At 39.2% G+C, this 24,583-nt stretch overlaps 1 protein-coding gene across 7 annotated transcripts in view; it reads right to left on the reverse strand.

Annotated features, from left to right (window-relative positions):
* Window positions 1-24,583, reverse strand: part of MSANTD2 (Myb/SANT DNA binding domain containing 2) — a 35,499-nt gene that overhangs the window by 1,807 nt on the left and 9,109 nt on the right. For 2 of the 7 annotated variants that reach the window (XR_010147704.1, XM_016922214.4), the window contains 3 exons: window positions 10,740-10,829; window positions 6,412-6,511; window positions 4,683-4,743 (listed from right to left, as the gene is read on the reverse strand). Coding sequence is in view for 5 of the 7 variants with exons in the window: in XM_016922214.4 (XP_016777703.1) it covers window positions 4,683-4,743; window positions 6,412-6,487 (137 nt within the window). In the remaining 2 variants the exon portion in view is untranslated. Of the gene's footprint in view, window positions 1-4,682; window positions 4,744-6,411; window positions 6,668-10,654; window positions 10,711-10,739; window positions 10,830-24,583 lie in introns of those variants that run through there. The other 5 variants (XR_010147703.1, XM_063784597.1, XM_063784596.1 and 2 more) reach the window with 4 other exon arrangements.

Below are 24,583 nucleotides of genomic sequence, written 5' to 3' on the forward strand. Positions count from 1 at the left end.
TTTCTAAGAATTAATGATAAACTGCTTTCCATGACTTCTACAGCCTCACTGTATAATCAGAATCAATACCTTAGACTCTAGGATTTCAGAAATCTATGGATCATAATATTTTAAAGTGGCTATTATGTCTATGATGGCCTTCAGACCTACCTACCTACCAAAATAAGGTGAAAAATGCTGTATTTAGAAAAGTATCTGGCGTCACTTAAAATAATTAACAGCTTAATTTCTAACCTGGAAATTCAGAAAGTCCAATAATGGGCTTTGTGTGTGCTGTGGGAAAATATACAACTGATTATGGCTAATGACCTTTTTAAAATGACATTTTCTATTTGTCTGAAATTCATTACTAATCCCAAAATTAATAGAAGTCAGGTTAGCACAGAATTAAGATCTGGGAATTCAGATGGAAAAGGCTCACATTAGGCTTAGATTTCAAGAGAGCAACATTCAAGATAATAAATTGAGACTGTTCTAGAAAACCCTTTATAAAGGGAAGCAAAAATATAGGAATTATTTCAGTTTTCACTCATATACTTAACAGAAGAAGACAGAAAATGCTGGAATTTTTATTTCACGGGCTGCTTAAATCATATAATTTGTATATATATGAAGCTATATAAAGTTTGCTTCTCAAGTACAGCAAAACTTTGATACTGGAAGATTGGTTTGTTAAATATTAACTTGGCAACAAACTACTACCCTCCACATCAATTACGGGTTTAACCTATAAAAACACTCAACTACCACACTTACATACAATCATACACAGGCAAGAAAGGGGGGTGTGCGTGCTAACAGCTTCTTGAAAAAGGGCTCTGGAAGGAGCTTGATCCTTGAGACTTTTCCTGCTACATTCTCATATCTTCTAGGGGAGGAGCTTTGGGAACATTCTGGCAAGGCTTCACATGGCCATTCTCAGTCTGTCCTCTCGCTCTCCTTGACTTTCTTTGCAAGATGGCAGAGAATTAATATTTTGTTATCAGCCGCTTCTTGGAGCTAAGACTGCCCTGAATTTACCCTCTACCCTTTAGTTTGTCTTGAAAGCTTTCAAGTATGAGAGTGGCTATCTAGATGAAATCACTACCTTCTCAGGGAATTATTCCTCTTCTCAGAGGAGACAAAAGCACTTGGTCAATTTTATGATGTCTGATTGTGGTGCTTGCTTATGAGGCTAAGACATAGACCATATTTCTGCATAGGTCGATGCTTTAAAGGAAAATTATCTTTCATAGCTACCATCTTTCCCTGCCCTCCTTTGAAATGTTTTATTGATCTTACAGAGGACTATGCTAAGGAGTTGGGATGGAGAGCAGAGATTTTTGTCTATTATGCTCAATGAAGTATCCCAATGCCTGACATATAGTAGGCACTTGAGAAACGTGTGTTGAATAAATGAGCAGACTAGGGGATTAGCCAGGTTCAGCTAATCCCACCTATACCTACAGAGAAAAAGAAATCCCATGCCCAAATCACGTTATTTTTTTCAGCATTGTCATGGCGCTAATGCTATAGTCAGACCCTGCAAAGAACCGTTTTAAATAAACTCTTGCACTGGAAAATAAATGGCCTACCCAGACCTTGTTCAGAATCTCTCACCCTGAGAGCTAAAACCTGGAGGAGAGGCAGCACAGGCTGGATATTTCCTCAGAGTCTGTCAGTTTCCTGCCCTGCTGATATGAGCCTGAAGCTGATTTGGGCTCAAGATTCAAACCAGCATTTCAAAGCTCTGGAGCACAATGAAAACTAGACTCAGTTATTTAAACAATTCCTGAGAACTGTCTGTTAGATTTCCTGGTTTTTGAAGTTCCAATCACCAGAAAAGTTTAAGTGGTTTGAGGTTGGTGACATGAAATCCATAAAATTTGAGTTCATTCCTAGTTATACCAACTGGGCCTCCCTTGAAGGTCCTGAATGATTATAAGGAAGAGATAGGACACTTTAGTGAAAAAGCCAGTGACTTTTTTGGAGAATAAAGGTTTGAAGGTATACATTTGTAATAACTCTTTTTTGTTTGTTTGTTTGTTTTTTTGGAGATAGGATCTTGCTCTGTCACCCAGGCTGGAATGCATGACTCACTGGAGCTTTGACCTCCCAGACTCAAGTAACCCCCCACCTCAGCCTTCTGAGTAGCTGGGACTACAGGCATATGCCACTATACCCAGTGAATTTTAAAAATTTTTGTGGAGATGAGAGTCTAGCTATGTTGCCCAGACTGGTTTTTAATTCCTGGGCTCAAGCAATCCTCCCGCCTTGGCCGCCCAGGATGCTGGGATTACAGGCGTGAGCCACCGTGCTTTGCCTTGTAATAACTCACATTTTTTTTTCGAGACAGAGTCTTACTCTGTTATCCAGGCTGGAGTGCAGTGGCACCATCTCGGCTCACTGCAACCTTTGCCTCTTGGGTTCAAGCAATTCTTGTGCCTCAGCCTCCCGAGTAGCTGGGATTACAGGTGTGTGCCACCACGCCCAGCTAATTTTTTGTTTTTTTGTTTTTTTTTTTGAGACAGAGTCTTGCACCTGCGTGTCCTGGGTTCAAGCAATTCTCTTGCCTCAGCCTCCCAAGTAGCTGGGATTACAGGCACCCGCTACCATGCCTGGCTAATTTTTTGTATTTTTAGTAGAGACAGGGTTTCACTATGTTGGCCAGGCTGGGCTTGAACTCCTGACCTCGTGATCTGCCTGCCCTGGCATCCCAAAGTGCTGCAATTACCGGCATGAGCCACTGCACCCAGCCTAATTTTTGTATTTTTAGTACAGACAGGGTTTCACCATGTTGGCCAGGCTGGTCTCAAACTCCTGACCTCAAGCGATCCACCCACCTTGGCCTCCCAAAGTGCTGGGATTAAAGGCGTGAGCATGAGTCACCACGCCCAACTTACTTTTTACAACATTAATCAGTTTCCCTTCCTTTGGTACACTTTGATGTCACACTCCTAAAAGACAACTACTTCCCAATAAGAAATGGCCTTAAACTTACTGATGTGGGCGATTAGCTTCTTTTTTGAGGAATGAAATAATGGCTACAATTTGGGGGAAAAACTCCTCATCCCTGAACTCTCACCCTCTTTCCAGACATGGAATCAGATGACAATGGGAATTCTTTGATTCCAAAGAGAGACTCTGAAAAAGAAATGAGCATTTACAAAGAGGAGGTGGTAGTGGTGGCTTGCTGAATAAAAACAACTAATGTGGCCGGACACTGTGGCTCACGCCAGTAATCCCAACACTTTGGGAGGCCTAGACAGGTGGATTACTTGAGGTCAGGAGTTCGAGATCAACCTGGCCAACATGGCAAAACCCCATCTCTACTAAAAATACGAAAATTAGCCAGGCATGGTGACGCGCCTGTAGTCCCACCTACTCGGGCTGGAATTACAGGTGCTCACAGTGAGCCAAGATTGCACCACTGCGCTCCAGCCTGGGTGATGGAGTAAGACTCTGTCTCAAACAAACAAACAAACAAAACAAAAAACAACTAATGTTTTCTTGTTGTGCTGCCTGTTACCTATCACAGCCCTTTTTGCCTCTTCTCTACCATCTCTCAGACATCAAGATCACATGTGTGGGATGAAGCACTCAAGAATAAGTGGGTGCTATCAATGCTCCAAGGTTAACAGGTAAAAAAAATGAATGGCGTTCCTTACTTTCCCCATAAATTTTCGGTCAGTATATTCTCCTCAGTAATTGTATTTAATCAGGGACTCACTTAAAGCTATTAAAAAGAACCACAAATATGATGTCACTGGTAATTCCAAGAACTATGATGTCCTTGCACAAAAGATAATGCTAAACTCGGGGAAGATCAAATTGTGTGGACCAGGGAGGACTCTGTCCCTGGACTTTCTTAGTCTTTCCTCTAGCAACTGCTTTCTTCTCCAAATGTATAATAGGTCATCTAAGAGCTTTCTTTTTGATTCCCAAAATACTTCAGGTGTCCCTCTGGTCCGCCTATCATTTCACCTAACCTCAGATAAACTCAGGTTCCTGTGACTCATCTTTGTGCCTTAATTAAACATCCAGATGTCCACATCCACACACAGGCAAATACCAAAAACACATCTGTTTTCCTGTAACACATTTATTTCTTCTATACAAAATTCTCAACATTTTAGATAATCACTGGAAGGTTTAAGCTAAGATACGAAAGAATGTATAGACATCTGGCTGGGTGCGGTGGCTCACGCCTGTAATCCCAGCACTTTGGGAGGCTGAGGTGGGCGGATCACCAGGTCAGGAGATCGAGATCATCCTGGCTAACACGATGAAACCCCATCTCTACTAAATGTACAAAAAATTAGCCGGGCGTGGTGGCGGGCGCCTGTAGTCCCAGCTACGCTGGAGGCTGAGGCAGGAGAATGGCGTGAACCCGGGAGGCAGAGCTTGCAGTGAGCAGAGATTGCACCACTGCACTCCAGCCTGGGTGACAGAGCGAGATTCCGTCTCAAAAAAAAAAAAAGAACGTATAGACATCACAGTTCCTGGAATTACCAGTGATGCTATGTTTGTGATGCTTTCTAATAGCTTTAAGTGAGTCCCTGATTAAATCTAAAGAATGAATAGACATGCCTCCTTGGTGAATGGCCGGAACTTTCATAATATGTCTAAATATTTTCTGATCTTCCCAATGGTCATTAAACTTAGGCAGACACACTTTCTGGAAAGGTGAAGCATCTACTTACTGTGCTTCTTCAGAAGACTCTTGTTTTATTTTTAATGTTCTCTTTGTGACAGGTATTTCATCTGAAAAGCAAAGATTTTGAAAAAAGTTATACTTTCCTAAGTGGTGGCATGCATGTATGTAGATAAGTAGCTGTGTTTACTGATCATTCCATACTTTCCAAAACCAGGCTTTTATTCTAGTGTCAAACACTGTCCAATGTCAGATTTATAAATATAGCTCTTATATAATCAGATGCATACATTTATATGTAACATCAGAAACCAGCTCTACAAGTATAAAATTCTTCAAGGTCACCAGTGGATTTCTAGCTAGGAGCTTAAAGCTTAATTTCGCTGCAGACATGATTTTAAAAGGAGAAGAATAAAAATAATTCTGTTCCATTTAGATTTTCTATGTAGGTTTTACAAAGCAATTATTCCCCCAATGTCAGGATCAACATATTCTGCATATTGCTTTTTTCCCAAAGGTTTGAGTGACTTAACTCTCTACAGCAAAACCAGTGTTAGGGAATGCCAAAGTAATTTAGACCTTATTACTCCTTTGAAATTAATCGGTAGTGATCGCTTACCATCTATCCCTTTTATTCTTCTAATCGTTAAGTCCATTTCTTATACGCTGTTAGTCTTATAGTTTTATAACCTCTTTCTTCTTTGACTGTCTTCCAATATTTGAAGAGTATTTTTAAAACAACATTGCTAAGAATCATATTAGCATTTAGTCCTTTTTCTTTGGAATTAACATTTTTCTATCATCAAGAATTTGGTAAAAAACAGAGCCCATGGACTTTTATCTAAAGCTCAGGGAGCATGTTTATACTGCCAATCCTACTTATACTTCCTTGGGGGCTGCCTGAGTACCAAGGGCTGGGAGCAAGAATATACCCTTCTAAGTGAGCACTCATTACATAACCTCCTGTTAATGTACAATGGCTGATTGATCAGTACTTCCAAATTATGAAATCAAATTATGAAAAAAAAATTGGAGCATGTAATGCGCAAAGAAACAGAACAACCCCACAACTACATATATACTCTTAGTTAGGCCCTACAAGTTTAGATTTGATGACCAGGAATTTTATTTTCCATTTTTAATGCCTATGACTATATAAATAATTCCAGCTACTGTTGGGATGCGATCCCTTAAGAAGTGTGAAGGAACATGATCACACAGTTCAAGTAACAGCTCTATTCAAGATAAATGGAGGCTTCCCCTCATTTTGTGTTCAGGCTCAAGTCTGAGAGAAGACCTTTTCCAAATCATAAACAGAAAAGAAAAATGTATTTGGGATAAAAGAAGGAATTCCTAAGAACAACATCCACAGCAGTTGGGCCAAGAGTCATTATCTTAGCAGTCATCTTAGAACTAGAAGGTACAGGATATTTAGAATTGCACAGGATGTTACCTGTCACTGAGTGTACTTATATAGCTCAGAATTAGAAATTCTTCTGTGTCTTTGGGAATCCTGCTGGTAAACAACTTGCCAAATGAACAACACCAAGCACCAGTTGGCAGTTTAAGGCTAAACCAAGGATGCCCACATTGCCCCATATAGACTGGGACATGCAAATTCATAAAAGACATACAAGGCAGAGATGCCCTTTATGCCTTATGCTGACCACTATAGGGAACAGTACCAAAGATATTTACAGGTAATAAGTACTGGTGCACATACATAAAGGTATATAAATATACACAAACATAAGTATCATATATGTTGGCTTTCTTACCCAATTCCTGATCTGTTGGATAGCCATGGAGATCCTGACTGTGGTTTCCCCAGTCCTCCTGTGAATAGTCCTCCATAGTGCTGCCATCTGACTCCAGCTCCTGGTACAAGCCACTACTGTTAATAAGTACAGGCTGGCAGGGCTGAGCATCCCATCCTCCCTGACCAAACACCTGTTCCAACTGTTCAAATGTGTAACTGCTCTTTCTTTTCCCAACACCATGTTCTTTCACCCGACTGTAACACCTGCGAAGGGTCTAAGACACAAAGTCTTTTGTTATTCCTTTAAAGCTGTACTTCCTCTTCCAGGTACGGACCACAGATATTAATTACTATTAGACAGACACAGACAGACAAACATAGACACATTGTTACAGGAATGCTAGATTTCAAATTCATTATTATATTAGAAAAAAATACTAATTTAGCATTTACTCAAACATGTTATAATTAAAACAATTATTTTGCAATTAATTATCCATTAAACAACAAGAAACATTACAACATTATTGCATGTACCCCATACACATATTTTTATACCCCCACCCCCATTTAAAAAGAATAAGGGGGGAAAAAAAACAAGAAATACCAGCCAGCCAATAGGATGCACACCTGCCACAGAAGAGAGAGAGCTGCTGTTGTGCCCAGAATTTGGAAAAAGTGAGGGAAGGGAGGACAGAAAGAAGAATTTCCCAAAGCAAAGAATACCTGCCTTACTCTTGATTAAGAAGGAATGAATACAGGGTAAAAATAATTGCCTAAACAAATTAGCTAGTAAAACATATTACTTACATAGTTGCATTCCTTACTAACTCAGTCTTTGTGGAAGCCGCTAAAATTTAAAACAGAGGTCAAATCAATAATGCTACAAATTCCAGGTCTCAAACATCAATGATCAAGAAACAGTACACTAATACCTACGTCTAAAGCTAGACAATCTACTAGTCTGTTCTACCAACTCAAGCTGCCAGCTAAACAAACCAACAAATGAAGCCAGTGATTTCTTTCTGGGGAAAAGGACGGGACAGAGGGGTGTTATTTCACTTCCTTTTCTGCCATGTGGCACACAGCAAATAAATATCATTATGCAAATCCACAGACAAAACCTGAATAATTTTATTCTCTTGTACAACCCTTCCATTTTTACCATGGTCTTTATTTCTAACACATATTTCTGATTATTAGCCCAGTTTCCTGAATTTAATGGTACATCTTATGCTATCTTATATGGCATTTCAAAAGATAAATCAAGGGCTTAATCCCAGCTTCCAAATTTAGTTAAGTTGCAACCAGTCTCTATCCCATCTCTGCCTCCCTTTGTTCCTTCTAATCTCCCTTCTACTTTACTGAGTTTCACTAATAATTTTCTTGAAATAAGATCTCTTTTCCCTGGTGGCTACCAAATACTTTCTAACTCAACTGTTCAAAAGTAGTTCACCTCAGACTTAATTTGTAGGCACTGCCAGACTAAATTTATCCTAAACGTGAGATTGCTCTCCATAAGCCAATATGTTAACTATTTTCACCAAACTAAAACAACTCTTAATAATCTCTACAAAGCCTCCAAGGAAGTTCAGTCTCTTTATTTATATATTTTTTGAGACAGCACTTCGCTCTTCTTGCCCAGCCTGGAGTGCAATGGCACCATCTCGGCTCACTGCAACCTCGCCTTCTGGGTTCAAGTGATTCTCCTGCCTCAGCCTCCCAAGTAGCTGGGATTACAGGCATGCGCCACCCTGCCCGGCTAATTTTGTAATTTTAGTAGAGACGGGGTTTCTCCACGTTGGTCAGGCTGGTCTTGAACTCCCGACCTCAGGTGATCCGCCCGCCTTGGCCTCCCAAAGTGCTGGGATTACAGGCGTGAGCCACCACACCCAGCCAGGAAGTTCAGTATCTTTAAATCACAGTTGACAATCTACAAGACACTCTATCAGATACTTTAAAAATTTGTCCCTTGAAGCCAGAAATCTAGATGGGTAAAAGGAATAATAAAAGCACGACATGTGTGATGATCTTCCTCACACAAAAACAGAGCAACAATTAAGAGTCTCCCACCCTAAAGCCAGCTGGCCTACCCCCTGCACAAGCATCTGCCTCATTCTCCCTTTCTTGAGATCTCTTCTGGAGCCTCAAATGATGCCTTAGAGAACTGAGGTTTCCAACGATACACTCTTTTTAAAAGTGTTTCTTCTTCCTCTTCGTAAAAGATAGTCACAATTACATAAGACAAAACTTTCTAGAACAAACCAGAAATATGAACTTGGCAAATGTGTGTCATGGGCAAACCTTCCAATGGAAGGAGACAAATGCCTGTGGCAGAGCTCATTTGACTTTCTACACACTCTCCCTTTCCCAGCGCCCTCTGCCCTCCTTGCAGGGATTGGAATTTGAATTCCAAACATCCCTTGCCAATTTATTTTTATCTCACAATGTCTAGTTTCTGCCTCCAAGAACACCCCAACCACTCTTTTCAACTCCTCCAAGGACCGTAAATGGAGAGTCCCAACCATGTCCCTTTCACCCTTCCAAGGCCATAAATGGAGAAGGAAACCATGCCACTGCTCACTACTTACTGACTGCCTGGAGAAAAGCATTCAGCACACACAAGGGCCCAGTCGGCTCTGTTGCTGACGGTTATTTCAGAAGTCAGGGAATAAAACTAACATTCCTTTCAAGAAAGGTGCCACACATATCAGGAAGTGACACAAGCATAAGCAAAGCCACCAATCTCTGGCGATAGACATGGTAGGAAACCACAGCAAAGACTCTTACTCTCTTTGGAACCACCAAATTGAGCTTAATACTTCACTTGGCTTATGTAATTGTGAATAAGGAAACTAGCAGTATCTAATGGTTACAGATATGGAAGAAAAGTCAGGTGACACATTTTACAATTTATCAAAAGATACTAACAGATCTTGCAACTTCTTACTTTGTAGTGTACTTTTGTAATACACTTGACTACTGCACTATGCTAGTATGTAAAATATCAGGGGCCTGAAGGAAAGATGTTTGGTAACTTTTAAATCCATGATAGGAATTTGATGTATTGAAATCATGTTAAAAAAGATTTCGCAACTGATTTTAACTCTCTCAAGATATAAATGCACTTAAGAGGTAACTTCTGGGTTCAGTAAAGACCACAGATCCAAGGAGAGGCTATTTAAATCACATCAACTAAGAAAAAAAAGAGTAAGAACTGAAACTTCGGCTTGACTGGTACCGTAAGAAGCACTGGGATTGAGTTAAACTTGAGGGAGTTTAGAGATGGATAAAAAGGAACTATGGAGACCTTCCAATTATCACCCACAATAAAGCAAAAGAGGTTACACTTTCCACACTCTAAATTAGCCAAAGCATGGAATTAAGACTGTGCGTGTCAACAGTCCTAAATAAACCCACTTAAAAACCTACTCTAGAGCTGAGATTACAATAATGCTCAGAAAAACGAAGCCTCAATTCCCATTTCAGACAGCTCTCAAACCCAACAAGAACCTCAATTTGGCTTTCTTGGAGAACCATGTCCTATTCAACACAAAAATCTTGCTTCCCTTTCTTCTTCCTTTATTTTACTCATCCTAGAAATTTGTAGTAACTTAAGCTTAATAGTTTCTAAAGATTAAGGTCTGGGGCAGGGGCAGAAATGTGCTTAAAATTATTAAAAACTATTCTATTCACAATTAGAGATTGTAATTTTCCTGACTGTCAGAAATCTCCCCGGTAAATTGACATGATGCTGTTGTCTCCCCCTGGAGGAAGAGTTGTGAGAGAATACTGTATCCTGAAAGAAGCTGTAGGGATAGAGGTCAGGAGGAGTCAGGAAAACCTGGACTGAAGAACTAAAGCATAGGTAACAGCTTGATCGGTGGTCAACCCAGAGGAGTTCATGGTATTTGATTTGGAAGCAATGGCAACAGAATGCTTACTAAATCCACCATGCCAAGTGCTTCATGACTATGAAGGGAAAAGAGCCAGAGAAAAGACTTCAAAGACGTCCCATTACCAAAGCAGGGAGAAAAATAAGATGGCTGACAACTGACAATTTATAGGACAGAGTGAAAGTTTTGCCAAAGTTTAAGATTAGAGTAAAAGGAAATGAGAGAATAAAAAGATGACATTCATTGTGGATGAATGTATGGGGAGTCTATGGGGGAGGGGGAAGGTAAACAAAGGCAGGAGTTTTAGATTGGCAGGATTGGGGGTTTAACGGCAGCAATGTAGAGAAAGACCCAGGGTTACAGTACATGTAACATTAAATACAGTGCACAATGCAGCTATCTTGCCAAAGTAAGTAAATCCAGTATTGGGTTGTATAAGCAGAGGAATCACATGTAAGCTATGAAGGTGGCTCTTCCTCTCTATTCAGCACCGGTGAGGCCACAGCTGGAGCACAGCATTCAGTTCTGGGCATCGAACCAGCTACAAGAGAGGGAAATTGTAGAGTTCAGAAAAGGGCAAATAAAATATTGAAAGGCTTGGAAAATAAGATCTACAAGCAGGGACAGTGGTTTCATCAAAGCCCTTCCTGACATTACCTAAGCTACTTTTGGGGTGAGATTAAGGTTTATTTTGCTTTAGTGTCCTCCAATCCTTTGACTTTCAGGAAATGGGAAGAATTAAATTCTTCCCTGGTAGGGCAAAGTAGAAAACAAACTAAATAAATCATAAAGGCATATGCCAACCAATTCCAGTATTGGCTTAATAATTTTCTCAAAGTTTGCCCCATTTCATACAATCATAAAATATTCACCAGGACAAAAACACTGTTCTAGCTAACTGACCATACATGGAATGGAGCATTATAACGTGGAGGAACAGAAATAAGGCATAACAGCTATATAAATGTATTGTTTAGAAAACATTGGCTTGATCAGTCTAAGATGTCAGATGAAAAATAAAGTCAATCTGCAAGGAGGACAGCTTAGTTATAATAGCAGGAAACAATGTTACAAGAAAAAACAAGCAGTGAAACAGATTTTCAAATGTAGCTGTCAAGCTGGCCACACTGGAAATGGATTACATAGTTATCTTAATCCACTGCCAAGTACACATGATAAATTTGAGATTCCTTTTACCCAAATGATTAAAGAGCACACTTATTCACAAACAAGGCCTTAAAAATCACATATTATGCTCCACGAGAGATGAAGAAATTACTTTGGGAGTAAATTTCCAGTGACTAATTTTCTTATAAAATTGTTAAAAATGATACCTCAGACTAAAGCAGATTTGTATTTTGAAGCAAGATCTTTGCAAAATAGATCTTTCTTATTCCTTTAAAGTTACTATTGTAACTATTAAAACTAGTTGCTCTTAGTTAATTGAGGCAACAAAACACCATTTAATATCTTTAAGAAAAACATTAATTTCTTGAGCTATATTTTGTTACTGTGAGCATAAAAGTAGGAAAGAAAATATCTTATGTAGCATACATAAATAAAAAAACATTTCTGCACACAGTAAGAAAGATGTTAAGAATCTAGCATAAATTTCTATGTACATCTTTTGACACAGAGCTGTAACTAATGATTAGGAAATTACTTAAGGCAAAATCCATCTGGGGCCAGCAGAACTTTTGCTACCTTTTTTCTTAGGTTTTCTGTTCATTGACATCTGACAAACTGACTTGCCAATCCCCTAAATCCTTTAAAACCAACCAAACAAAAAATCCCCAACAAAGTAAAACCAAAAAGAAAAATGTAGCAAACTTGTTTCACACTTACTGCTACAGAACAAGTTTTGGCAAATACAAAATGTTTTTATTCTTCAATCTTTTGCTTTTCCTTTCCAGGGCAGAAGTTCTTAACCTTTTTGAGTCATGGATCCACTCCTCAGAAAAATGCACACATACACAACCTGTCCCATACAATTTCAAGGGGGTACCTGGACTCACTAAAGAACCCATACAAGAACCTCTTGTTAAAAAATTCTGCTCTACATTATGTAGTTCTTTCCTCCATAAAATATAACATACATTAGTTTGAAACCCTAAAATAAGGTAAACTTGTATCTTAGATTTTATAGGAGATTCTAAAGATTGGAACAACTACTTTAAGTACAATTATCAGTTCACTCACTATCCTGTTCATTTAGATAAAGCAGCATTAATATTTCCTTTAAGAGGTAAATTAACCAAATTCCCGTTTCTTGAAGGAAATAATTTCTATCAGTAAAAGCATACAAGGGCCGGGTGCGGTGGCTCATGCCTGTAATCCCAGCACTTTGGGAGGCCAAGGTGGGCGGATCACCTGAGGTCAGGAGTTTGAGACCAGCCTGGCCAATATGGCATAACCCCATCTCTACTAAAAAGACAAAAATCAGCCAGGCGTGGTGGTGGGCACCTGTAGTCTCAGCTACTCGGGAAGCTGAGGCAGGAGAATCACTTGAACCTGAGAGGTGGAGGTTGCAGTGAGCCAAGATCGTGCCACTGCACTCCAGCCTGGGCGACATGAGGGAGTCTCTGTCTCAAAAAAAAAAAAAAAAAAAAAAGTGAAAGCACACAAAGATATTACTTTACTCTTCTAAAAAATATAGCAGTTCTTTCTACCTGCTGGGCAAGAAATCTTTTTTCTGAAGTAATAATTAAGCGATATTAAATGATTCATTATGCTGATTATCTGTTCCAACTGCATCACACAGTACTTGATCACTTATTATCTGATTAACTTATCGATATAGATGCCAGATAAACTACCTCAAGTAACAACTTAAAACAGAAAAACACACATCCAGAAACAAGTATAGTAAAGTAAGTCTTGACTACGTTCCTTAGTAGTCTCTATGGCTAAGCTCTCACATCTTCCAGCTTTAACACTGCCTAATGTCTAAAGGGTCTCACAGGAATAGGCAATGTCTACAATAATTCAATCCTCAACTCAATGGGATCACAGTCTAATTTATGACTCTATTAAAACTGTTCCTATTGTGATCATCAATGTCTTTTCTTTTTTTTTTGAGACAGAGTCTCGCTCTGTCGCCTAGGCTGGAGTGCAGTGGCACAATCTGGGCTCACTGCAACCTCCGCCTCCTGGGTTCAAGTGATTCTCTTGCCTCAGCCTCCCGAGTAGCTGGGACTACAGGCACCCAACACCACGCTCAGCTAATTTTTATATTTTTAGTAGAGACGGGGTTTCACTATGTTGGCCAGGCTGGTCTCAAACTCCTGACCTCAGGTGATCCGCCTGCCTTGGCCTCCCAAAGTGCTGGGATTACAGGCGTGAGCCACTGCGCCTGGCCAATGTCTTCTTAATAACTGAATGATCCTCAAACTTTGTCCTTAACTCATTTAACTTCCCTGCAGCATTTGATACTCTTCATCACCTGCTGATATCACTGTCTTTGGCAAATGTCTCTTTATAACACTTTTTGTAATATACTGATCCACTAAAGGTGGGTGGAATTGCCTAAGGTTCTAATTACAAACCAGGCTCCATCTTCTAAACATTATGGAGCCGGACTCAGTGGCTCATGCCTATAATTCCAGTACTCTGGGAGGCCAAGGCTGGAGGACGCTTCAAGGTCAGGAGTCAAGACCAGCCTGGTCAATATAGCAAGACTTTGTCTCTACTTAAAAAAAAAAAAAAAAAAAAGTCTGGGTGTGGTGGTGTGCACCTGCAGTCTCAGCTACTGGGGAGGCTGAGGCAGGAAGATCCCTTGGGCTTAGCAGGTAGAGGCTGCATTGAGCCATGATCACGCCACTGCACTCCAGCTTGGGCAACAGAGTGAGACCCCTGTCTCTAAAAAAAATAAAAATAGAAAAACGTAATACAAGTTCTGAACATAAAAGAACCTTAGAGATCATCTAGTTCATCTTCCTCACTTAACAAATGAGGAAGCAAGGCCCAAAGATAAGTATTCCTTTAAGAGGAGTTTGGCATATGAAAATTATCAAATGCCACTTAAGAAACTTTAATGTTTCCTAAGAAGTTATTTCACTAGATTGTAAGCTCCATGAGGTAAGGATTTTATCTACCTTGGTTGTCTCTATTCCCCAAGCCTAGAACAGTGCTAATCACATGAGGCTTATTCAAAATATATATTTATTCAATACATAATTAAGCTAATTTTAAAGTAGTAAATCACTAGCAAGAGGATAAAATTTTTCTTAGCAAAGAACATCAGAAAATTCATTGCTTAACTAAAATAAATTATCAAATCAATGAATCTTGATGGGTGGGGCTCCTGAAACCTTTTGAAAATAGCTGGGCAAGGCTATTTTAAAAATATCTATCATTCTTGTTGTTATACCTTTCTTTGGGCGGGCAGGCCACGTGCCAAAGGGAGCTCTGCAGCCCTGTCCAAATTTTATTTCTTATGCCTTACAAAGTAAACAAGCAAATGAAATAGTCAAGAATGTAAAGTAGTTCTGTCAAAGACAGGAAGGGGGAAAGACTCGATTGCTTCCTGATTTTAATAGGGTCAAACAGAATGACCACCACAAACGAAGAGATCTTACCTCTCTGGAGCCTCAGTCTTTGTGGGGAACTGTCCAGGACTGAATCCTATCAGCTTGCACTTCATTCTGAATCTGGCTATCAATGACTCACTCACTTTGTGTTTATAACTGGTCAATACTGCCTCCATGAGAAGAGATTCTTGCCTAGAATATACATTAATAATTCAGGGCCAGGTCCAGTGGCTCAAGCCTATAATCCCAGCACTTTTGGAGGCCAAGGCAGGCAGATCGCTTGAGGCCAGGAGTTCTAGACCAGCCTGGCCAACAGGAGAAACCCTGTCTCTTCTAAAAATACAAAAATTAGCCGAGTGTGGTGATGCACACCTGTAGTCCCAGCTACTCGGGAGGCTGAGGCATGAGAATTGCTTGAACCCAGGAGGGAGAGGTTGCAGTGAGCTGAGACTGTGCCACTGCACTCCAGCCTGAGTGACAGAGTGAGACTCTGTTTCAAAAAATAAAAATAAAAAATAAAAGAAAGTAAAAACAAAACTTTAAAAAAATATAAAATTCAGGAAATTTTGATTGTCAATGAATATCAAGTTCTAAGTTTTCTAGGTTCCTCCATGCTAGCAGCTGAGGGTCGTGCCCATTCAGATTACTAAGAAAAAAACCCTAAAGAAGGACAATACTAATTGTTAAAAACAAACATCTTCCATGGCTCAAGGAACTCAATTCATGTAACCATAAAGCTTCTGACCCTATGCTATGTGTGCTTCTCATGTACACTCATACAATGATCTCAGATGAGCAGTAATACTTGTAAAGGTCACACCTAGCATGCATGTTCATGTATAAGAGCTTCTTTAGGGTACAAGAATCCTTCAAGACAAGGAATTCTCAAGTGCTTTTCTATTTACAACAATACAGGTCAAAAAAGTAGGGTATACTGAACTATTTCAGTATATAAGCAGCAATAGGTAGTAGCTACAGTCACCAAAGATAGCAGATAACACTATTTGTCTAGAACTTCCTCCTCACCTGAAAGGGAAAAAAAAAAAATCAGTTGTTGGTAAAGAACTGACTGGGATTAGAGGCTATTTTCATTTGACCTCCTACATCACCTCTGAAGTTGCTAAGTCAGCACCTCTTTGAATCTTTTTCTCAGTTCACACCTTGGGGGACTACATCAAAGAGGTATTCAGATACACTAAAAATGATACTTTTATTAGTATGTGATATCTAAAATACATGCAAGAAAATTATCTAAAATATTTCTGGCGTAGCAGGGGAGAACCAGTCTTCATTAAAGTACTCCCAAACACCCTCCACTACGAACTAATTATTCCATGGACAACCATGTCTAAAAATTAAAACCCCCCCGCCACCTCAAAAATCCGCACACAGCTTTACCATTACAACATCGTATTGCTTCCCAAATACGAAGGTGTTTCCATTCATGAGACCAATGTTTAAAAGGGAGACTGTGCAGAGCAGGCTTCCCCTGAAGCAGTAGGCCACTTTATTCCTTTCATCTGTTGACCATGTGATTCTCTCAGTTCTGTAGTTATTTTCTCACTAAAAACTACCATCTATAGTGCAAAGATAACCTATAATAGAGATGTTTCCATTAGTAGATTTTACACATTTGTTTATGAGAAAAAGAACCCTGATAGGCAGATAAAATCATACAAAAACTAAGGTTATCTGAAATCTTCCCTCAAGACCTCTGGGTACAAACATTAAATCCAGATTCATTAACTTGTGAAAATGTAAACATTCAAAAAATATATATTTTTTGCATTTACACAGTGTAAACTACAGGTCACCAATGCAAGAAAAGAATACATCTTCATATCCTGACACATATCCTTTCTAAGAAAAACCTGAAAATAAGCATGTTTTATTAAAAGCAACTATCCTGGGTGATCTGAACTTAGGAAGTTGTTAGAAATAAATTCAGGCAATCATAAGTATTTTTATAGCTCATTTGGTAGAATTTTTATATTCTATTCTTAGCTTTATGAAGACTGCTAAGAGAAATGACCATATGAAAAAATATTTCTGTACCTTCTACAAAAACCAAACATTTTCCTTACATGGCTCAACGTGCCATGTAATGAAGGTAAATCATAGCTACCATTTCCTGAGTGCCAACTGAGTGCTGAGATTTGGGCTAAGCAATTTACATGATCATTCCTAACGAGAGTGTCCCTGGAAAGAGAGTCGGAGGAGACTGTGCAGGTATGCTGGGGAAGGCTCTTGGGAACCACACATGTGAGAGACTGAGAAGCAGGGCTGGGCACAGAAAGAAGTTAAAGTAGAGTTGCAACAGCAGCCTCTGCTAATCCTAAAATGAGGTATGGAACTCAGGTTGTCCTTCAGAGTTATACCGAATTGAGGCAAGGAGGTTGGACCTTGGTATTTCAGCACTGACCAGTCATTGGATTCAGGCTGCCACCAGAGAGTGGGGGGCCCTCACCTTGGGTGAGACAGTTGCCTTGGGCAGAGTGAAATTCTGAAGAAATCAACCAGAAGCCACCAGCAGTCAGCATTCCAGACAGCTGGGGAGGACTAGCGTCTCATTCCTGGAAGAGGGATCTGGGTAGCATGTTATATATATATTAAGATATATGTATCTTATGTATATATTACATATATATTAAGATATATGTATCATATTTATATATGGTACACCCCTATTTTACAGACAAGAAAATTATTAATAAGGCAGAGAAACATTAAGAGCTTATCCAAAGTCACTTTCAGTGTCTTTAATGTAAGTTCATCTTTGGTTTCAAAACTAAGACCTGGTATACTTCTCTTCAGAAGACACTGAAAATTATGGCAAGTCACTGTATTTACTTTTTTGCTACCGTTGCCAGGAAGCTCATAGCCCATTTTAATATTTAGTTTAAGTAAACATATTTACCTAGGTTACTGCTATTTGCCCTGCATCATTTCTTTTTTTTCTTTTTTTTTTTTTTAATATGGGGTCTGTGTTGCCCAGGCTGGAGTGCAGTGACTATTCATAGGGGCAAGCATTATGCACAACAGCCTCAAACTCCTGGGCTCAAGTGATCCTCCTGCCTGAGCCTCCCGAGTAGCTGGGACTATAGGAGTGCACCACCACGCCAAGCTGGCATTCTCTGTTTTCTTATTTCCTGATTCTACTTTTAGCTTTCTCAATATGCTGATATGTTTTGTTTGGCATATCATATATTAAAAAACAGTCCATCTCATCCCCATCATCTATCTCTAAGAAGTACCCAAACCATTTACACATTAGGTAAACAATGGCAGGCATAAGATAGTGAACATTCCATAGCCTCCTTTGATAAGCCACATCCTTACCTGCTTTTACTGTCAAAAAGTAATTCTACATTGTGTTTCTGCTCCTATAATTCAAACTTACTTCTTTTTGGAGGAGTTGGTGATCCAATAAATGCCATCATTTATCTGAGATCTTGAATGAATGACTGAATGAATACAATTAAGTCTTTACTTATTAGGTTTCAATACTTATCTTAAATTCTTCCTCAGGACTTCCAAATCTCCTTGTGTTTCTAATCTGAGGAAACGATAAATTATCTCCAAGAATTTAAAAAATTCTTTTCATTTCAATGACAAGAAATATCAGCATAATGCTGTCCATCTGGGTGTTACTATATGATTTTGGTATCATATTTATGAATGTTGATAATCACGTCGTTGCCAAAAACATGACTTCAATTGTCAAAATTTAATAAAGATGGGCTGATTCAGAAAAAGGTGATATAAGCAAGTGGTTAAGAAGAGCATGGGTTCCAGAGAAACACTGCTTAGTGTCACCACCTGCAAGCTTTGTGACAAATTAACCTCTCTGTGCCTTAATTTCTTCATCTATATCGTGGGGCTGGTAACAGTACCTCCATCATAGATTTGCTGTATTAAATGAGAAAACAGCATTTAAAAGTGTCTGCTCAATTGCCTGAACTCAGTAAATGTTTGCGTTATTATTATAATTATTACAAAAATGATACAGTCACACCATATGGAGACCAAGGGGCCTTATGAATTAAGGTTAGTTCAAATAAAGTAGTGCAGCAAAGTGTGGTATCACGAGGCGCAACACGGGTAGGAATAACATGTAGGAGTAACATACTCAAAAGAACCCTTACCCTAGCAATCAGTGTCAGAGTCATGTCGAGAAAAGCAAGCTTCAGCTAAACCACATCATCTAAAGCATCATTAAACGAATGCCAACTTGACTTTTCTTTTTTTGGAGCTGGAGTCTTGCTGTGTCGCCCAGGCTGGATGGAGTGCAGTGGCACGATCTTGGCTCACTGCAACCTCCACCTCCTGGGTTCAAGTGATTGTTCTGCCTCAGCCTCCCGAGTAGCTGGGACTATAGGTGTACACCACCAAACCCGGCTAATTTTTGTATTTTTAGTAGATACGGGGTTTCACCACACTGGCCAGGCTGGTCTCAATGATTTTTTTGATTTTTCATTTTATTCAAAGTATTTCACACAACTGTTTGTGTTAACATGTGAACTCTATAGGTAAAAGGAGTTTATACCTAGGAGTACCTATGAAAATAAACATCTTTTTGCTCATACATTATTCGAGTTTCACAAACATCTGGCTATACTGCCATAGCTTCTTTGACTTTTTTGCTCAGTTCTTCCTTTATAGATAAAAGCCAATTAGTGCTGGGGGTGGTGGCTCCCAGCACTTTCGGAGGCCAAAGTGGGCAGATTGCTTGAGCCCAGGAGTTAAGAGACCAGCCTGGGCAACATGGCAAAACCCCATCTCTACAAAAAAATACAACAATTAGCTGGGCTTAGTGCTGCATGCCTGTAGGCCCAGCTACCAGGAGGCTGAGGTGCAAGGATCACCTGAGCCTGGGGAGGTTGAGGTGATCGTGCCACCGCACTCTAGCTTGGGCAACAGAGCAAGACCCTGTCTCAAAAAAAAAAAAAAAAGCCAATTAATTAATCATTTTGAAAGATTTATAGCCTTGGCAAGAATATGGTGACTAACACACTGACATATAAACCAATGGGGAAAAAGGAATCCTAACTACCCATGCAGAGTGAGGAATAGGCCTCACTCGCCGGGCAACCTGTTTACAAGAAGCAGAAGGCAGGCAAAACTCAGCATGAATAGAAATAAGAAATATGAATAACCCACATATGCTCTTGGAGTTAAACAAAATAAAAAGCATGTAGATCTTTCATTCCTTTTTTGGTGCATCAAAATTTACTGGAATTAAAATCAGACTTACCACTACTGTTTCTTGAAAAATAACAAAAGGTTTCATGAATATATGATTATGCTGCAGTGAAGAAGTTAGAATTTTTTTCCTGATTTTTCCTCTTAATTTTATAGTGTGCTTATATTACTTACATAAGGAAAAAAGTAATTATTTGTACTGTTGTAAAATTGGCACAACTCTGATTGCTCAAGGCCCAACCATTAACCATGTTTCCTAAACTGTATAACAGAGAAGGGATCTCTCCTGGTTTTCCTTAAAACTGACTCTTTAGGGCTCCACATAATGCCTGGCACAACAGCAGATGCTCATGAACTGATGGTTGATGAGTAAGAATGTAGCACTTTGCTGCTTGGTAGTACAAACCTCAATGACAACTGGATATACACAAGACAAAGGAATGATATAAAATCATGTAAATCATTCTTAATATAACAATAGCAAATGAATTTCTTTCATAAGCATAATGAAAGAGCTCAACTTCAAGGATTTATCAATGAATATCATATTTGAGGGTCTTTTTCCCTAATTGTGTTAATTGCTTAATTATATATTTTAAATATCACATTATTTTCTATCAAAATGTAAGCTCTTTGAAGGCAGGGTTTTGTCAGTTTTGTTCACTGACGTATTCCCAGAGCCCAAATCAATGCCTAACATGTTAACGGGGTGCAATACATTTTTGTTGAATGAATGAATGGAAAATTCCTTAAGATGGTGTATAGGTAGTGGAGATACCAAATATTAAGTTGAAGTGCTTTTTGACCTATCCTATTCTTTCTAAATTATAAACCAGCTATTTCCCTTTAGAGAAAAGTATTTGCAAATTAAAAAAATAATAAAAGCAGTTTTGGGTAGATATGAACTTTTATTCTGGTTTTATTAATATCAATTACAAACATAATTGGTTTATTTGAATCAAGTAATCTGAAGATAGTAGAGAGACAGTACTGTAAATTTCAAAGGCTATTACAACAAAGTAGTCTTACATAGGCTGAGAAAACGCAACTAGAAAGCATATCTAAGTAAACAACTTCTACTATTGTTATTTATATTGAATGAAGTAATATTTGATAGCCCAAAATATATAATTTATGAATACAGCCAAGAACACACACATAAAATAAAATGATGGCTGTTGTTTCTAAAATACCTGAGAATAAACACAGGTTTCTATTTTACTAGCGTAACAACACATCCTACTAAGTGAAAAGGTAACACTCACTTGATTAGTGCCAAGAAAAAAAAAAAGTATTTCCATTGGCTTTCAAGGACCTTTCCCAACTAAAGATGGTTGAGAATCATACAGATTTAAATACATGCCTTTTTCCACAGCAGACATCTTTCAATTATTTAGAACAATTGGAGGGGAGGGGAACTCTGCATTGATTAGGAACTCCAGATAATTTGTAACATATGCATAAGAGGCACAGATCCACTAAGCATTCATTTTCAACACTGAATGAAGCTTCTGCAATGGTAAATATTAATAGCACACAGAACACAGTGGAGGAACCCCACATCAGAAACAGAATTAAATAATATCCAATCATAACTGCAATCCTAACAGTTAATTGTTTTAAAGAGTTCTTTAGAGTACTGGTCTGTTGTTTTTGAAACTCAGAAAGTTTTTCCTTCTATTTTATTTCATTTGTTTTAACATTACACAGATACAATTTTCCATAGAAAACAACTGCTGGTTCTACGTTAACGTAACACTAGGAGCACAAATCTAGGTATCTAGCTACATGACACTTAACATTTGATATACTGGATCTGAATTTTAGTTCTTATTCTCTGGTAATATTGTGAAAAAGTCGGGGGGGAAAGCAGGATAATCACTTCTGAAGACTGGGAATTAGAACTGAAGAGTCTGTAGAGAGTATATGGTAGAGGCAATACAGACAGGACTGTCTTCATTTGGTATTGCAGTTGGTTTTCCTTGGGTTCTTAGAAATCAAGCCTGAAAACTTCAGCTATGAAATACTGTTATGGTCTTTGACTGCAGTCAAGAACCCTCTGTGTAAGTTGGTAGAGAAGTAGATAGTGAGTTGTCTCACAGGTTAGGATCTAACAAATTCTGGAAATTAAAATTCCCAGATTCTTCGAAACAGGTCCTCGGTTTTGATGTATATGAAATTTATTCTTGTGTCTCCATCTTCGTTACCACTGCTTTATTTCACTTTCCATCTAGCTTACTGCAAGAAGCCTCTAAATAATCTTTGTGCTTCCAGTCTTACCCTTTTGATTCTCCACATTGCAGCCAGGGACTGTTTTAAAATTTAAGACTAACCATGTCATTGCCTGGCTTAAAATCCTTTGATGATTAGAATAAAGTCCAAACGCCTTAGCGTATCACCTGACCTCTTGTTTAAGTCTCCAGTCTCATTTCTTACTACTTCCCACTCCCCTGCTTCACCCTTTATCTCAAAGCCTAGGCTCAAGCTATCTAAAACTATGTAATATAATTTCACCAGAATATCTGGGACAGATGTTGCAAATTAATGTTTCTGGAGTTTCAATATGTTCAGTCTAAAAGAACACAATGAATGAAAAAATCTTGATCTCACTGTATTATCTTCTAGTCCTCTTTTATTTAACTGTAGGTTATGGCCCATTAGTGGGTTGTACAATTAATTTTAGCAAGTTGTGACCACCTTTCTAAACACAAGTAGGAGATGAAGAGATAACGTGTAAGGGACCAAGAAGTGAACTATTCTGGTGAAGAGGACCCAGGGACAGTGAAAGGGGGCTAGGGACAAAAGGTGAATGGGGAGCTGGTTCAGGTTGGAAGAATGGGTGCATGTGAGGGACATTTGGAGAATGCCATCATTGACCATCAATGGGGTCACAACAAGCAAACCTGGAGTATCCTTGGTCTACTCCATGCCCTCCTAGAACTGTCCCTGTGGCTGGAGGGTCTCCAGGAGAGACTCTGGCCCCTACAGCTGCTCCGTGAATGTGCAAGACAAACAAGGCATCATTAGGGGCTACATCATCAAAACCTTAGAACTCAGTGTACGGGGTGAGTGAGAAGCACAGACTTCCGGACCCCTCCCCACCTGCACTGGGAGGTCAGGCAAGTCACTCTCCTAAATGGCTGAGGGCAAGAGTTGGAGAAGGGATAAATGAAACGACAGAAGGGTGCAGACAGAAGGGTCACCAATGTGACCCTGAGCTGCCAGTCTCCGAGGAGTAAGCCCGCTGCCCAATACCAGTGGGATCGGCAGCTTCCATCCTTCCAGACTTTCTTTGCACCAGCATTTGGTGAGGGCATTTCTGGAGACAGGCAAGGCTGTGGCTGGGGAAGGGGAAAGATGAGAGGTACCACAGAGACTGGGGTGAAAAGGGGAGCCAATGCTGACAAGCACTGGGGAGGAGGAGGATGTGGGGCAGAAAAAGATCCCCTGCCAGGGGCAGGTATTGTGTTAGGTGCATTCACTGTGTACACTGTTATGAAAGAGGCTCTACAGCTGGAGTGTCTGCCTTCAATTAGAACAGAACATATCAGAGTATATTACATGTAGTTCAGTATAGTGTCATTATGTGGATTAAGTTAATATTTACAAAGCACTTAGAATAGTGCATGGCACATAGAAAATACTATGTGTTGGCTATAATCACTGTTTTGTGAAATCTGTTTCAGTTATACATATATGTCATGAAACTACTAGGTCCCAGGGTAAAATATATTTCTTCTTCCTGTGAGTTGTGGTCAAAAAAAGATGCACTGTTTTGGTTTTACTTCCCAGTATACAAATTAAGAAATGAGATATGTAATGGATATTTGCGCAACTGCAATTCAACACCATAAAAAAGTTGTTACTCATCACAACATATAAATGACCTGGAATTGGTATGTTCACTATAATGTCATCCCAAAACTACCGGCTCCACCATTCTACGTGATTATGACACCACTAAGGCATCATTTACGGCTCCCACATCACTCTTTCACCACATGCCATGCACTACTGGCAAATTATTCTTCAATTAAAAAGCACGACTTTTTAAACAGCTGAACACTGTTTGGATGCTTCCAGTTTTGCATTCTTTGGTAAGTATATCTCACTATATTTGCAGTTGGCACTATTCTAGGTTATGCTGCCTCTGAGCTTTTACACCAACTATTCATCTACCTTTGAGTCCACCTTCACCCTTCAGGATCCACCTTTTGAAAGCCTAGGATGTGTGTGCTCCTGTAGCACCATAAGCATAACATTAACATGACACACAAGACCTTGTTCACAATATTGTAATTGGTTCTTTAGTAATCTGACTCCTTTATTAGAAGATGGACATCTTGAAGGTGATGGTATACTACCGTAACTCTCGGACCTACTGCAGTAGGCACTATCTGTTGATGAATAATGAAAAAAATAAAGACCTTATTTCAGACCTTAGCATTTAAAGAAATCTTGTCAGATTCTTTAAACTGACAAGAATCTGTCAGTTGAATCTGATGACAGGGAATGAGCAAAATATCTAAATCCCCTCCCCGCCTCCAGATACCTGAACTTTAGC

This window comes from Pan troglodytes, chromosome 9 (assembly GCF_028858775.2).
Source record: "Pan troglodytes isolate AG18354 chromosome 9, NHGRI_mPanTro3-v2.0_pri, whole genome shotgun sequence".
NCBI classification, from domain to species: Eukaryota; Metazoa; Chordata; class Mammalia; order Primates; family Hominidae; genus Pan; species Pan troglodytes.